General features: G+C 40.9%; 1 protein-coding gene across 1 annotated transcript; it reads right to left on the reverse strand.

Annotated features, from left to right (window-relative positions):
* Positions 1 to 1,887: 1,887 nt before the first annotated feature.
* LOC107391015 (NUAK family SNF1-like kinase 1) lies at positions 1,888 to 17,764 on the reverse strand. Its single transcript, XM_015968042.3, has 7 exons — positions 17,182 to 17,764; positions 12,132 to 12,252; positions 10,039 to 10,190; positions 8,884 to 8,949; positions 6,102 to 6,221; positions 4,814 to 4,946; positions 1,888 to 4,722 (listed from the first exon to the last, which is right to left on the reverse strand). The coding sequence occupies exons 1-7, from the start codon at positions 17,488 to 17,490 to the stop codon at positions 3,590 to 3,592; spliced, it is 2,034 nt and encodes a 677-aa protein (XP_015823528.3). The 5' UTR covers positions 17,491 to 17,764; the 3' UTR covers positions 1,888 to 3,589.
* Positions 17,765 to 17,812: the final 48 nt, after the last annotated feature.

Here is a 17,812-nt window from a genome sequence, read left to right on the forward strand (position 1 = left end):
ATTACCTTATTTTATCTGTACCATTTGTTGACCATACCGATAAACCAGGATGCGTACAGTGTATCTTGGGATACCTCTTTGCAGCAGCTTCATGAAGTTTCCTGTGGTTAACTTTATCAAATGCCTTGGATGCATCTATGAAGCACAATAAAGACGGAGGAATTTTTATATCTGGTCACAATCTCCTTTAGAGCACATATACACACGTCTGTACCAAGCTCAGACTTAAAGCCAAACTGATTATCTGTGATTTTTAAGGTGTTATTAATTCTGTCCAGCAGAAAGAATGTTCAGAGTATGCTAGCTTGAGCAATGGGCCTCTAGTTATTATACATGTTACCAACTCTCCCACCCTTGTCTTTCATATGATTGTATTATTTTGTGTTACACAATTATATTGATCTTAAATAAAAAAAATTTTTGTAAAATCCTTCAAAATATCTAGATAAACTGCTCTGACAAATGGCACTATGACAAGTTATGTGTACAGAAGTTTGACCGACAACATCAAACAGACACAAGATGGCACAATTGCTCAACACTTTTTATTCTGTGAGCCTCCCAGTACGGATCCAGTAAATGGGTCCTTTGCCAGATCAGAAGATCAGCTGAGTCTTGTGTCTTTTATATTTTGCCATCTGATTGATAATTTAACAATGAACTTGGAGGGATTTCAGCAACACCTTGGATAACCTAGAAATCTGTCGAGTTTCACAAAACAAATTTCTGTGTCGACAATAACAAAAGTCATTCATCATGGAAAATGGCCTGTATTTGATATAGCTCCTTCTAGAGTCCTGGATTAATTAACTACATTGTAGCCACAGCTGCTCTGGGGCACATGGACAGAGGCGAGTCTGCCGTACACAGGTGCCACCGATCCCTCCGACCACCACCAGCAGGCAAGGTGGGTGAAGTGTTAATTGGATACAATGACAATGACAGACTGAGTGGGGCTTGAACCTGCAACCTTCTGATTAGGGGGGTGAGCACTTAACTCCTGTGCCACCGTTTCACCATCATGTTCAGACTGTTAACATTTGGGGGGCATAAAAACATGTACATCCAACTGACTAAATATCTAAACAATCAACACATTCGTTCTGGTTCAATAAATAAATAAATAAATAAATAAATAAATAAATAAATAAATAACATACCATCCACAAAAATGTAATCCATATTGCAATCTTCATTTTTTTATTTCTCATTAACAGCACACCAAAGTGTGACACAAATGGAAAAGCAGCACATTCTAACTGGACTTCATTTAAACCTTTTGCATAATTTTTTTTTTGCTAAAACTTATAAGATTGTAATTGTAATGCCAGTATTTGCTGCTGAGCCCTCATAATCATAATAGGAAGGTTGCAGGTTCGATCCCAGGTCCAACCAGAGAATGCTGCTGTTGTGTCCTTGGAAAAGACACGTAATCCACCTTGCCTGCTGCTGGTTTCCAGAGAAATCGGTGGCGCCAGTGCTCAGCAGCCTCGCCCCTGTCAGTGTGCCCCAGGGCAGCTGTGGCTACATCGTAGCTCATCCCCACGAGCATGTATATGGGTGAATGACTGATTGTATTGTATAGCAACTTGGGGGGTTCCATGACTCTTGAAGGCACTATATCAAATACAGGCCATTTACCATTTTGTTCTGCTTTTGTTCACTCACTTGCTCTTATATACAAACTTGAGGAAACACAAAAAACCTCGTAATATTTTAGTCAAAAAATGTCTATGGAGTGGCTTATGTGTGTACTAACACACACACACACACACACACACACACACACACACACACACACACACACACACACACACACACACACACACACACACACACACACACACACCTTTTACCTAAAAATTTTGAAAAAAAAAACCCCAGATAAATAAGGACAAAATTTAGTATTCAAATAATTTACTAAGCATCCAATAAAAAGTTCATTTTTGCGAACATGGTAAACAAACCGGTTTCTTTGCAGTATGAAGTTTACAAATGTAAAATAACAAGCATCTTCTGGACAAATCACCTTAAACTTCCACAGTGGCATGAGTGTCATCACAGCAAAAAGCCATGCTGTAAATCTACCACTAACACAAAGTTGGTGCAAAACTAATAATAAATTAACCTGATGTGATGTGACCAAAGCAGTAACTCGTTACTTCATCATGCAGCCTTTTTAAAGTTACACATAAACACAAAACTTTAATTTTTTAATGCAGTTGTGCACAGGTGTTCTCATTAACGGATTTACAGACAAGGTGAGCCAACTGTGTGAAAAGCAAAACTTGGGATATGAGCAGAAAGTGCAGCTCGAAAAAATGGATGAAAAGCTAAACATGAACATAAAATAGTCAAATTTCTTCCCACAGCACATCTGTTCATGACTTCATTTTAGTGCACTTAAAGGCTTCTGAATCTAGAAGGCCAAAAAACAACGATAAATGTTGCTGTTAACACCATAAATGTCAGTTTAAGAGTCACTTCACAATATACGGACAATGGATCTTCTCCACACACACAAATCTGAACTGGATTCCTAGAAATTAAAAAGTTTCCACTCACTAAAGTTAAATAACTACTTGAGTAAGAGAACAGAATAAATGGATACAATTTATTTGTGTAGAAAGAAAGAAAGAAAGAAAGATGAATTCCGAAAAATGTTCAAATTCATTCATGATAAGTTAAAACTGGGGTCTGAGAGAGCTCCATTCATCTATTATTTTCGTCTGTTTATCCGAGGTCAGGTCAGGGGCCCAGCAGCCTAAGCAGAGAGGCCCAGACTTCCCTCTTCCCAGCCACTTGGGCCAGCTCCTCCAAGGGATTCCCAAGGCGTTCCCTGGACAGTCGAGGGACATAGTCCCCCCAGCGTGTCCTGGGTCTTCCCTTGGGTCTCCATCTGGTTGGAAGTGCCTGAAAAACCTCACAAGGGAGGTGTCCAGGAGGCATCCTAACCAGATGCCTGAGCCAGCATCTACTAGTCTACTCCAAGTCTACTCCGAGCCTCTCCCCGATGACCGAGCTTCTCATCCTACCGCTAAGGGAGAGCCCAGACACCCTGCGGAGAAAACTCATTTTGGTCACTTGTATCCACGATCTCATTCTTTCAATCACCAACCAAAACTCGTGACCACAGGAGAGAGTAGGAACGTATGGAGAGCTTCACCTTCTGGCTCAGCTCTCTCTTCACCACGACAGATCGGTACAACGCCTGCAATATTCCAGACGCAGCACCAATCCACCTTTTGATCCTGAGCTCCATCTTTCCCTCACTCGTGAACAACATACTTGTCCCTGATCCGGTGTCCTACCCTTCTCAGACGGAGCTCAATAAACATAATCAGTCACATTGACACAGCAGAAACTCTTCAGGTTTCACTTGTTTCTGGCTTGGCTTGGATGCAGAATACAGTTATTCTGTCAGAAATGGTGTTTTATGCTGACAGTGAAATGTCCAGATCAGGCAGTGGACTTGAGACGCAACCTTTCCACAATTTAGTGTTCAGTTTTTCGATAGGCAATGAAGTGAAATAAACAATCTTTCAGTTCTCCCATTCACATTCGATTTTCTTCCTGTCTTTGTTTGTCTTCAGAGTCTTTTAGCTCTTGTCTGCTCCACGTTTTCCTCAGGGCTGACAATGTCTTGCAGCGTTTCCAGGGAGAAAACTCCCTGCTGTGGCTGGGTGCTGAGATCTATCAGATCAAAGGAATCAGAGGAGAAGAGGCTGTCCTCACTGACCACGCTAGAGGGACGACTATGGCGGTCCTCGACATCCCCTGTCGCCTGCAGGAGCTGCTGCAGAGCCTCAGGGAATATCGCGGTGGCTGGACAGGGAGAACTTGGGTTGTCGGAAAGATCCAGACTGCGAGAGAACTTTCCGTTACGTTTTAGGATACCTTTTCTTCTTCTGACTGCTTCTGTGCGCAAGGTAGGACTATCTTGAACAGCTGGTAGCGGTGTGTCTTGTTGGCTGCAGCCAGACTGACCTTCATTGCCTTCTTTGACTCCTCCTTTAGAGCTGATCCTTTCAGAGCCGTATCCCGACTCCCTGATATACAAGTTCTTTAAAATCCCTTTCTTGGGCATCTTAGATGAAGGCTGACTAAACGTAGAGGGATGTGGAAAACTTTTGGACAGGTTATCCATGTGTATGTGACTGAATGTTTGTGTCCGATGAGGTTGAGGAAGTGTGTGACACTGTTGAGAGGAGTTCTCCTTTGTTGGGTTGTGAAAGATTGAATCTAAGCTCCTCTGATGTTTCAGTATACCCTTGGGTTTTCTTCTCTCAGTGGTAGAAGCAGACATCACAGTCAAAGAGACAGCTGCTAAAGCCACACCACCACAAGCTCCAGGGGCATTCTGGGGAATCACATTCTCCTTGCGGGACTTTCTGAGGTTTGAAATTCCCCTGTGCTCCCTTCTACCTCCACCACAGTCATTCTGTAGAGGTGAGCTGAAGTAAAAGGCGTTAGCAGGACAGGAAATGTCCAAGGACAGGCTCCCCGGGTTGACGGTCAAATTGCCAGCAGTACTGACTCGATTCTGCCAGTCGATGTAGCGAGCCAACAAGGGTGAAGGACACTCTTGGTGAGGGGATGATGGGCAGTCACACACACTCTCTTCATAACCCCAGTTTACCCACCAGTGGTTTGCCACGTCCTCTATCGTGGCTCTCTCATCCACACGCACCGCCAACAACCAGTCGATGAGAGCACAGGCATCTGGAGGGGACAGCAGGGTTGTAAATGGTAGCAGCTTCACACATCACACTATTAGATTTGACTGATAATAAAGCTAAGTGTGCGGGTTTACCTGAGGGTGGATTGGGTCTGCGATAGCGGCCTTGGCTGATCTGTTCTGTGAGTTTAGTGTGATTGGCTCCATCAAACGGCATGCTGCTGTATACCAGCGCATAAAGCAGCACCCCTAGAGCCCAACAGTCCACCTGACACACAAAAACACAAACAAGAGAACTATATAAACTGATCCTCAGTGTTGTAATAGCTGCAGTAATAACACACTGTATTAACATGGCTGTACTGCAGTGGGTAGGACAGGTGACTCTAAGATAAACACTCTTTGTGCTTTTGACTATACACTAATAAAATACACAATAGATATTTAATATATGGGAATGACGTCACTTTTAACTTGATCCGATACATTTGCAGTGGTCTCTATTAGGAATTATTATTTTATAAGTTGTACTCTGGGTACAAAAAGCCCTGGTGTCCTGTTTCAGGATCTAGAAGATTGCCAGAGCAGATGAGAGTTTCATGCGGCAGGATTGGAGTCGTACTTCCTGATATTTGGACATCTAACCTCTGATTGGATAGCAATTCAATTAAATTCAACTTTATTTATATAGCGCCAAATCACGACAAGAGTCGTCTCAAGGCACTTCACACAGTAAACATTCCAATACAGGTCAGTTCATTAAGCAAATCAGTAAAAGGTTCCCTATATAAGGAACCCAGCAGATTGCATTGAGTCACTGACTAGAGTCAGTGTTAGTGACTTGATGCAATTTGCTGACAGTAACAGCAAAGCAACTCTAACAATGACACTGTTTACTTTGCAATACTGATGTTTTATCTCCACAAACAACACCAACCTGCATGTGGTGGGGTTGCTAATGCTAACAATTAGCTTCTACAAGCCAAGACGTGCTCTGCTGTTTCCTGGATGTTAAGATACAAACAGCCCTCCCTGTCATGAGTCAAGATGGGTGAGTCCATGAATGTTAATTGGCAGTGTGACGTGTCATTGCCAGGTTTTTCAAATCCTAGCGTTTCACTGTTAATTTTCTACCAGAAGCTAATGCAAGAGATATGTGTAGGAGACTATTTTTCATGTTCAGCTTGCATGAAAAACTTAGAGTGACTGAATATAATTAGAAATAATAATTAAAAATTAGTTTTTCTGTGAAACACATTTAACAACAATCATAAGTTTAAACAAAATCTGAATTAAATAGGGACAATTTAATTAATTTGGTTCATGTGTGATCTGATCTGAGTGGGACACGTGGTTTTCTGAGAAAACCCTGACAGGAGTTTAGTTGGAGGTTGATGCTCTTTGATTCCATTACTGGACTCACCTCTGGTCCTTTGTATGGCAGACCCTTCACAATCTCTGGTGAAGCATAAAGAGGACTTCCACAGTAGGTCTGCAGCAGAGAGTCTCTCTGGAAATTATTTGATAGGCCAAAGTCAGCGAGCTGCAAACAAAGAGAGGAAGGAAATGAGAATGCATTCATTTCTGGTAGTAATGGGGAAACACCCAGTAAGTTGTAACTCCATTCATTCCAAAAGCCACGTGATTGATTTGTACTGATATTTGTGCAACATGAAAAACATTTGAGTGACTAAACTACCAATTAAATATGAGGATGTTTGCCCAGATTTGTTGGTGTCTAACACAAAAAGCTTAAACATGACTAAATCAAGGACAAACCAGTGAACACTCAGCTCATCATCACATTTATTTCCATTATTTGGAAATCGTGCTTCTTCTTAATGCAACTTAGATTCCTTTTCAGTGAGTGCTTTTGCAGTAAATGTGGAGCCGTGTGGTGAAAACAAAATTACTCAACACTATTTCTTTTTAAATGAGCCAAAATTAGAAATGTTGAGCTTTTGCCAGGGCAAGTGTGAGTGAGGAAAGAAGGGAGCCAAGAACATCGAGCCATTCGAGCTCACGTAATGGAACAATCACTCACTCGAGGCTGTGAGAACCCATGCACACACATACCTCGCTATCTGAAGAGATTATGAACATGCACGCTGCTCAGCTATCAGAACCACTGGTGTTAAATATATTCAACATGACAACTTTATTTCCAGGAGTACTCAGCAGGGCAGCAGAGACCTACTTACTGAGATTGCATGCAAGGCAGCTCAGTGTTATCGTTCACTCAGACATCAACAATGTGTGAAAAAAAATCCACTACGTGTAGGTATCCTCCAAGTGTTTGTCTTCACTAAAGTGCGTTTGTAGGGATCCTGTGCTTGCATTTGTGTTTTAGCAGAAACATAAACGTATAGTAGAGAAATAAGTCTTTATTCATAAAAACTACAAAAAATGTCAGAAAAATTTCAAATTGGCAAAGAATGTAGAAGCAAAAGAAGTTTGCCAAGACTCTTCGTCCAGTTACTCATCTCTACAACCATAAATGGGATCATTTAACCCTTTGACATTCAGGGAAGCATATTTTAGTATTTAGAGTCTGGGTCACTCATTTAACCCTCCCACTGTCCTAATAGGTGTGACCCCGCGAGGAAAGCTGACCACTGAACAGGGTTGATGGTTTATCCCTTGGGTCCACGTGGCAGGGGTGAGGAGTGAGCACCACCTGATGTCACGCTGTCAGGCTTTTCAAATCCTAGCATTTCACCATCTATTTTCAAACCCTAACCCTATCAGAAGCTAAGGCAGGAGATAGGTGTAGGAGACTATTTTCATGTTCAGCCTGCATAAAAAACTCAGAGTGAATGATTATAATTGGAAATAATCATAAAAAAAATGATTCCTCATTGAACCACACCTTTAACACTTGAAGGGCATTCAGATCAATTGTCTTCAATCTATTTGATGATGCTTTATCTTTGACAAACAACCTGAATTTCACTAGGCTTTGAGTTAAAAATAAGAAGTCTTAACGGGTGTGTGCACTGAGTAAAAAGTACTTAATATTTATACTTTAACTGAGCATTTGAATACAAGAATGTCTTCTGGGTTCAACTCAGTTATGCACACTTCACATTCATACATTTCTGTGTGACTTGACCAAAACCATGGAATTGACCAAACATTTCTCCCTCTTCCTGTTGTCACACTTGCAGCTTTTGTACAGACATAACAAAAACATGCATTACACAGAGACCAGCTCATTTCCTGCAGCAGACGCTGTTAAAAACCAGTGTTTTGAACCTGTGGTTAAGGAGGTATTGAAGGAAAAGCTGCTGAGAGGTCTGCACAGACAGTGTTTTCATTTGTTCAAATGGTGTGCCAAGATTGCTGCTGGATTCCTGCGCACCCCTTCGGCCATCCACAGCTCCCATATAAGGACAGCAATATCCAGACAAAGTAAAACAAAGTATATCCTCAGGGCTACTTTATTAGACCATCCACTGTATTTACTCAGGTTTGGACTGAATGGTATAAAAACATTACTGCAGATGGAAAAAAAACCTGCAATTTATGTTCTGAACGTGCACTTTTATTATTTTACTGCTAAACATAGAAGCACTAAATCCAATATTTTATTTTTATTATCAGGCGACCAGTGATTTTTAGAGAAAACGTTTTAATATTTAGTCCTAGGAAAACGTAAAGGTGTGGAGGATTGAAAAACTACATTTTAATTATTATTTCTGATTTAGGTTGAACATGAAAACAGTCTTCTGCACCCATCTTCTTCAATAGCTTCTGATAGAAAATAGACGGCGAAATGCTAGAATTTGAAAAGCCTGACAGCGTGGCATCACACTGTCACTTAACATTCTCACCCATCTCACTCACTACGGGGAAGGCTGCTGTTGGTTTAGCGTACAGGAAACAGCAGAGAACGTCTCGGCTAGTAGAAGCTAACTGTTAGTATTAGCGACTCCACCACATGGCAAAACTCCTTCAGGCTTGAGTTACTGGTAGAGATAAAGCATTAACATTGCAAAGCAAACAATGCCAGTGGTAGAGTCTTGTTTCTGTTAGCCAACCAGAGGTGAAAAGTCCAAATATCAGGAAGTAAGACCCCAAATCCCGCCATCTGAAGCTCTCCTCTGATCTAGCAATCACTGCAGATGTATTGATTAAACGAGTGAACCATTCCTTTAATTTTCCCAAAATACATAAAAACTGGGTTATTCATGAAGTTATCTTACCTTTACATTCATATCTTGATCTAAAAGGATGTTCTCAAGTTTGAGGTCTCGATGCACAACACCGTTCTGCAAATAGAGTTGAAAACAAACCATGAAGCCATGACCTTGCAGAACATGTTAAAAGTCAGATGACAATGTGTTTAGCTTGGTTTGTTTTATATTCAATTCCATGGCAAAGTTAAAAAAAAGGCAAGCAGCTGTGGAATCTGGTGAGTCAGAGTCAGAAAACACTAAAAGATCCAATTGGAGGAAAAGTCTGTTGGAGGAGCAAATGTTTCCACGGATACCGAGCTGGCAGCAGTTTATGAGAAAAGTCTCTATAGATAAGCGTGGCCACCCAGAAAGTTGAGTGACGCAAAGAAACCTGAAGCTCTGCTGTTCTCTTTCACTCTTCAGTGGACTCATGGAGGAACTGACCCCTGACTAGAAAATGTCAGTCTGTGTGAACAGCAGACAAAACCAAAACAAGCATGGTTTCTTAATCAGATTATTGTTATTTTTAATTCAGTTATTTCCAGTCATTGCTTGAAGCAGTGGAAATCTCTCCATATTTGCCCCGCATACCTCCGAGTCACATTCAATAATTCATTCATACCAGAACATTCATGTTTATTTTGAGACAATATTCAGGACCAGTAGGAGAACGAACCATCTCCCTTCCTCTCCTCTCTGCAAACCACAGGAGCTGGATGGTAATTTGAGTTTATTGCGAGGATTTTTCAAAGAATCCAAACAAACAAAATCCGCTCACCTGACCATCAGGTGCAGCTCTGCTGTGCATTAACAGGATTTATGCATTTGTTTGATAATTCCCACTTTTTGGCTCAGCTCTTAATCTTTTGTGGACAGCAACAATCAAAACAAAGAAACACAGAAGGATTTGTTTCTCTGCCAAGGCATACAATAAATTGGTCGGAAGTGGGTAAACATGTCAGTGTGTGACTGCAAACGGCGATCAAAGTGTAATATGATCTTAACCCAGAGAGATGTGAAAACTAAAGTCAAGTTTCTCCACAGTATTATGATTAGGATTTAGAGGATTTAGCAGGAAAGGATTTGCTTTATGCTCAACTGAAAAGGCGGCACGTGCCTATGTGTGTTGCCCTAAATTATGCTCCAATCCTGGGGCATGTTTGAAGAACATAAGTGTGTGACCTTGTGGCAGTAGTGGACAGCAGATGTGATCTGTCTGAAGATGCTTCTGGCTTCTGTTTCTGGCAGTCGTTTCCTCTCCTGGATGTAATCGTACAGCTCTCCTCTGCTGGCGTACTCCATCACTATCACAATCTTATCCCGGCTCTCAAACACTGTCAACACAGCACAGGGAACATTTCATATTGACTAACAACACTGATGTGTTTACAATGTAATACAGAGGGATTCAGATTTTTGCAAAGTGTTTAAAAAATTCCATTTCAAAGTGTGTTTCTCCTTTTTGGACCAAATGTGTATCGATAAACACAAACAATAATTATGGGCTATTTTGGGGAATCGTTTTTATTGTTTTATTTATTTATTTATTTGTTCCTGCCTTTAGAAACTTTCGAAAATGCTTCAAAAATAAGGTCAAAGTGGGCCTAAAATAAGTTCCAGTCCTCATAACATGATGTATTATTTATTTAATTTGAATAATTCCTGGAAGAACTTGCATGTTCATGCCACAAAGCAGAAAGTTTTATTCAGACAGTTAACAGTCATTTCTATTTTTGCTCTTTAAAGGTACACTATGCAACATTTTCATATTTAAAATAATTTTCTTAAGCCAGTTTGTGCTAAAATCACCCTTTACAGGTTTAATGAATTGTCACTCAGACCTCAACCACCCTAGTGGCCAGAATACTGCACTTGCAACTTCAGAGTGCCGGTCCGCTCCCTGACATGCCTGGAGCTTCAGTCTGCTTCCTGCTGGTCTCCTGCATATTTTAGATCGTGAACACAGCTGATTTATTTGATTTAGTGATAAACCACTCCTGCAGACACTAATTAAGGCTGAGCAGACATTTCAGCAATTAGATTAAAGTGTTAAAAAGATGAACACACATCAAAGAGATAAGTTTAAAGGTGTGGTTGACTTAAAAAAAACATTTTTTATGATTATTTCTGATCATAATCAGTCACTCTGAGTTTTTCATGCAGGTTGAACATGAAAACAGTCTTCTTCACCTATCTCCTGTGTTAGCTTCTAATAGAAAATAGGTGGCAAAATGCTAGGATTTAAAAATCTTTACACTGTGATGTCACACTGTGCATTTGCAATAATGGCCTCGCACACAGGACATCTTTTTAAACATTTTTTGCAGCGAGGAGAGAGTGTGTTGGTGATAGTGACATTGCAACAAGGCTGAACGCGTCTTAGCCAATCAGAAGTGAGGCGTGTGCATATTATTAATAATAATGAGCAATCTGGCAGTTTTCAGCCCACCTCTTCACCAGCAAACTTCTGCATCTCAGAACAGAAGCATCATAGCTTTTTTAAAAATTACTCATAAGGCATAGATTAACACTAGAGAACACTGCAAATGTATTGAATAAATGAGGAAACCACAACTTTGCTAGTGATAAAAGCAAGCCAAAACTGCCTAGTCTCCCTTTTAAATTATACTATTTCCAGTGTCATCCCTTAACTCTATTTGTTGTTGCGTGTTGCTGTCTAATAAAATGCTGTTCTGTTTGCTAAAGAGAATAACTGTGAACTTAATAATAATAATAATAATAATAATAATAATAATACATTCGATTTATAAAGCACTTTACATTTGAAACAAATCTCAAAGTGCTACAAAGTTAATTTAACCCGAAAGCTCTGGTAAAAAGATAAGTTTTAAGACCAGATTTAAAAGCACCAATAGTCTGTGGTATCCTCAGATGCCCTGGGGGGGAATTCTAAAGTCTGGGTGCAGCTGAGCAAAAAGTGCGATCTCCCATGGCGCAGAGTTTAGTCTTTGGAGTTTTCAAAAGATGTACTGATGCAGAGCAGAGGTTGCGTGTGGACGTCTGTGAAAACAGAAGTTCTTTAAGGTGTGTGTGTAGGGGGGGGGGGCATTCCCATAAATACACTGGTGGGTGAGAAGGGCAACTTTGTAATCAATTCTGGATGAAACAGGGAGCCAGTGAAGACATTTAAGAATGGGTCATATTTGCTTCCTCTCATCAGGATCCTAGCAGCACAGTTCTGAATATACTGCAGCTTTTGAAGGATTTTTCCAGTAGTCCCAATGAGAAGTGCATTGCAGAACTTGCATCCTTACCCTCGTGGAAGCGAATAATATTGGGGTGTCTGAGCAAAGAGGTGATCTCGATCTCTCTCTGGATGTGAATTCTGTCCAAATCATCGGTAATGCGTTCCTTGCGGATTGACTTGATCGCCACCTTAAGAAAAGAAAACATGTAATTAAGTATAAACATGCTCTACAAAGCCTTTTGTTCGCCTCAGTAGTGATTAAGTGTGGATGGTTGCAACTTTTAAAGAAACAGGAAAAAAGATGACTAATTGAGCTGTCCATCAGAGAGTTATGGTTTAGTGTGTTTTTCATAAAAAAAATTAAATTGTTTCCCCGTTTTCAGAGAAGACAACATTGACACATGGATGCCTCACGTCCACTTGATGACTCATTGTTTAAATTTGACTATCTCTCCAAAATGGGCTCATGGATGGTTCATATATCACGTGCAAAGTCTTTTAATTGAACAGTCACACATTGATGCATACAGTTAATGCACAAATAAAATCTATGGGTATTAGAGGCGATTATGTGAGCTTTAGACGCTGGTGTCCTGTGAAGTGAGCGTGCTCAGAAGCAGAAGGCTGACAGCTGGACTGTTAACACTCTGCTGCCTTAATCCCGGGATCTCACTGTACCCCAAAGTAACCCCAATCGCCAAATACACACATACACTGTCACTAAAATACACACACCCCACCATGATCCCCCTAAACCCCTCTGGGTGGAGTAACTGTCACATAAATATCAACAAACTAATACAAGATGAAGGCAGACAGACACCTGAGCGTTCGATTTAAAATACTTTGGACTAAAATACGCACAGAGACCAACAGAAGTCAGGTCAGGGTGTGCTTGAGTGACGAACAAGCTGCTGGATGACTTTGTCAACCCCCACAGGGACCCTGTGGGTGTACTGGCCTCTTTACACAAGGTCACAAACTTCAGCGTTCTCAGCTGATGGAAAAAACATCTACGAGACGCTAGAAGACACATTTCACATGCTCCTTCTACTGCAGTGGTTACGCAACACAAACACTTGCCAGTGAATTCCTGGGACGGGCCTGACCTTCCATAATTGATGAGGGCGCCGCGTAATGAAGAAAAATGGTTGCTTTTCTAGATTTGTGTTTTCTTTGTGATCATAAAATACTTGAGGATATTTTCCCACAAACTCAGACACCCCGGTTAGAGATCTGGAGATGGGGTATGGAAGCTATAGAGAACCTAATGATAACCATCCACGACCAAGCCCAGTCAGCTAACTAAAATATAACTGCGTCTTGGTTTGTTTCCATATGTGTTGCTTTAATTTTGAACATGCACTGAAAAATTGCGAGACAATATTCTCAAAAGTCCTCTAGGATGCCTGGAACTTGCCTCATACCAGGTTTTAGTGGCAGACAAAAATATGTTGTTGCTGATTGGACACAGAAAACAGGGTCTGATGTTTTGACTGCATGATGCAATAAAATCATAATCATAATGGACATAATTAGAATGAATTACAAACAAATTACAACATAATAAGATACTTTTTTGACAAAACGGCAACAGTAGACATGGATGGATGAATGGATCCAATCACCATTTGTAGAAAAAATGGAAGCTGTTGAGGTTTTGGACTTAAAACTTGTCAAATAAACCAAATCAGTGAAATTTTTACTGAAAATGTTGGTATTGTCTAACATTCTGAGTCTCTATCTAGCCACAAGCCACTGAGATACTAACATTAGAAACCAAAGAAGAGGGTTGCTGATTTTTGTGCAATACCTTACTTAATTTTAGCTATTTAGTATTTCTATATGTTATAATTTATAAAAATTTGCAACAAAAGTTACTGCCTAGGAGCCTTAAGCTTCTAATCATTCAAATCTGTTGATTTAACCATTTTATTCGAAAAGTAACCATTGATAACAGTGAATAAAATGGCCGCATGGTTTTCCGTAAAACTGAAAAGTAATTTTAAAATTCAAAGTCCTGTCAGCTTCTATTTAGTCTGCTGGTGTTATAATGATAAAAGCCCCCCTGCTGTGAAAGACACCCCTTTAGCAGGAAGTATTACAGTAAGTACACTGACACAAGGAGGAAGTGCCAAGTGTAACTGATGATGTATGTAATTGCTAGACATCACACTGAAATCAAGACTTTGAAACCAGAGAAAAATGATCGTCCCTCTAGTGGTTGGTTCCAGAACAAGCTTTAAGTCCCACCCCCTCCATGTAAATGAATGGGCCATTGGCCTGATTGATATGATTCAAATATGATCTCTGGTGTTTTTGATTCACAAAGTTCTTGCGTTTTGTGCTCAAATATATTTTTCTCCTTTATTTTAGCCCTAATGCTCAACAGATTAATCAATTTACCTCTAAAATCAGCAAAAGTTGCTAAAGTATGTAGAATAGAGATGATTCTATTTTACGTTCGGGGTGAATCCCAGTTTTACCCAATCACATGAAAGAGAATTTACATGTAAAAGTTAAGTTTTTAACTTTATGTGAACATTGTTCAAAAAGAGACACGAGTGTGGTGAAAGTGACCTCTTTAGTGTGTAAATATCAGATGTCTCCATATGTCTCATTGTCCCTCCAAATAAAGTGATGTGTGCGAAGTAAACCATTATTTAATAGACACGGGAACATGAGACGCTACAGCAGGACTAGTGAAGATGTAATGGATAATATTATTTTATAACCCTAACCCTTATTATCACTGGAGAACTAGTGGAATGGAGAACTCAGTGGCCATGCTGACAAAATACAAGGTACAAAGAAAGACCCAATCCAACAAAGTAGAACATCAACATACCCTGCTCCTCTCCCTCCCCTCACGTTGACTGAATTAGTTCCAGGGCTCTGATTGTGTCCAAACAACTTTGTTCCCCATGGAATCGCAGCTGTTTTCAAAGCAAATGTGTGTGAAAAGCTCATTTCCTGCTATTTCCATTTTTACAAACAATTTCACACACATACCAATACACAAATATGCATCCCGAGGGTCATTAGAACATCTGCAGAAGATTTAGTGATGGGATTACTCAGGATCTTTGCCAAACAGACCCGGAACGTTGCCACTCAGCTAAACACAGAGCCTTAAGCTGTTCATTTTGTAGCCAGGAACTTCAGAACGGTGTCACGGGGAACTGCTGAGTAAAAGCAGTAATCTGATGTTTGAGAACATATACTTTCATTGTTAAGCTATGGGATGGATTAGAAGATTTGTTTATGTTGTATTTAAAATACAATTAAAGTTTGCATGGTGGAGTTTTGTAACTTTGGGGACAAGGAGTTCCTGGAAGCTGACGAGAAGACACTCTGAATCAGTAAGATTCAAAGAACCCAAATATTTTCTTTTCTTTTTTGGGTAGGAGAAATGTTCAGCCTCGCTTTCTGAGTGTGCAGATTCTGCCTCCAAAACAAGAACTGCCTCCAAATGGGGCACTGCACATTAAAATCTGATCAAATTTAAAGAAATTGAGATTAAAACATCAGAATGCATCACATCCATGATCTCTTCTGATGATCAGTTTTATTCAGAGCTCATGGCAACCTCAAACAACATGATGAGATTTATGTGACAATCTTGCTCATTTTGCCCCTTAAAACTCAGATCACTGCCTCATTTTCTCTTTTAATCTAAAACTGTCATCAAACTCTTGATCAAACTCAGACAACAGCCCACTGGCCCTGTTACCAAAAATAATGTCCGTTTTGTTTTAAAGAATCCTTGGAATCCGCGCTGGCTAATGGCTCAAGGAATGCAGCATTTCCCCCTTGTCCTACAAAACCCAGTCACCTGCTGGGCAATCACACACACACACACACACACACACACACACACACACACACACACACACACACACACACACACACACACACACACACACACACACACACACACACACACACACACACACACACACACACACGCGCGCGCGCGCGCTAAGTAGAGGTTTCCTTCTTATCTGCTGCTGTCTACATAACTCAACATAGAGATAAAATGTAAATAATAGCTCTGTCTGTATGATTTTATTGAATGTTACTTCAAAAATAAATCAAAACTCATTTATGAACTAAATGTGTCTGAGCGACTGTTTCACGCGGTCAAGAGAGTGATGCTGAGGGAGCTTTAATGAATTTATCCCTTGTCCAAGGACTGAGTGAGTCACCCTACAGGCATCTGAGCCGGGCAGAACAGGAAACAGAGTTCAGCATCACACTCACACACACACACACACACACACACACACACACACACACACACACACACACACACACACACACACACACACACACACGTTTTTCTTGCTATACTTGTGAAGACTCTTCATTACCTTCATTTTAGTGACTCCACTATGCCAAACCCATACCCTAACCCAGACCAATGCTGTTCTATTCCTGACATTAACATAAACAAAGTTAATTCACAATAAAGGGTTGACCCATATTGTTTTTTCTATTGCCGATAACGATGCAGATATGTAGGAGTAAGCCGATGGTCGGTATGTACTGACAATTTTTATGGGGCGACATCTAGTCATTTCCCACCTTATTTTCACATTAAAATGTCACTAATAATATCAGCTGATGCACTAAATTTCTGAAGCTAAATCAGTTTTTGAACTCTGAATTTAACCAACAGTTAATCTTAACTCTGTGCACTACTCAGTGTTAAAGTCAGGCACCTAATAAAGTTAATTTAGAGTTTTTATTAAGCAGATATTATTAGTGAATGTAAAAATACATTTTAGCACCAGGCTGCCTGAGAAAGAACCTGACTTTTAATAGACTTTAGGACAAATATCGTGCTGATACAGATGTATAAAAACTGGATAAATATCTGCTCAATATATCGGCCAACCGATATATCGGCTCAAATAAAAGTCCAAATTTGATCATTTAAACATAGAGACAAGTATACACCCGCGCGCGCGCGCACGCACACACACACACACAGCCTACAGACACACAAAGTGACACCAACACTCCTGACCAACTAGGTCAGAGGTCAAGAGTCATATTGAACGTCCTTGGATGCATGTTTAAGGTTTAATGCTCCAGACTTTCACACCCCTCACCGTTCTCATGTTGGCTTTCTCCACCGCCTTTTTTACTTTGCCGTAGGTGCCCTTCCCCAGAGTCTCCATCACCTCATACCGGTGCTTCAGGTTGTGTTTGTGCTGGTGTTTCTTCACCTCCCCGTTAGGAGGTCGGTTCATCGCCTCCGTCTCTGCGTCTCTCTGCCTCCTGTCTGCGCCGTAGGGAAGACTTCTGTCCACCTTCCCTCCGCGGTGGCTGCTGGACGCCGCGTCCTGCAGACATCCGAGCTCGGAGCGGTGGCTGGTGTTCATTTCGCTTCTGCCTCCGTGCGCTTCACGCCTACCCATCTTCTTCTGGCGCACCTATCAGGAGGAGCGACCTTCACTGGATCAGAGGCAGCAGGAGTGCTTCAAGTTGTCCATTGTTGAGCGATGTCAAAGCTGATCTAACTCGTGGAGAAAATAACCACTCTCGTTCACGAGACTCATGTCTCTCTTTGTGCGTCTGCTTAAAAGCTCAGCAACAGGAGGACACATGGTCCAGAGGGAGGGGGCGGAGCTTCCTCTTTCCATCACAGCAGCATCCAGACGCGTCACCATGGCTCGGGATCATTTCAGGCTTTCCGATGGAACATTTTAAAGTGACTGAGTAATGCGCGAGAGGAGAAGG

This window comes from Nothobranchius furzeri, chromosome 15 (genome assembly GCF_043380555.1).
Source record: "Nothobranchius furzeri strain GRZ-AD chromosome 15, NfurGRZ-RIMD1, whole genome shotgun sequence".
NCBI lineage: Eukaryota > Metazoa > Chordata > Actinopteri > Cyprinodontiformes > Nothobranchiidae > Nothobranchius > Nothobranchius furzeri.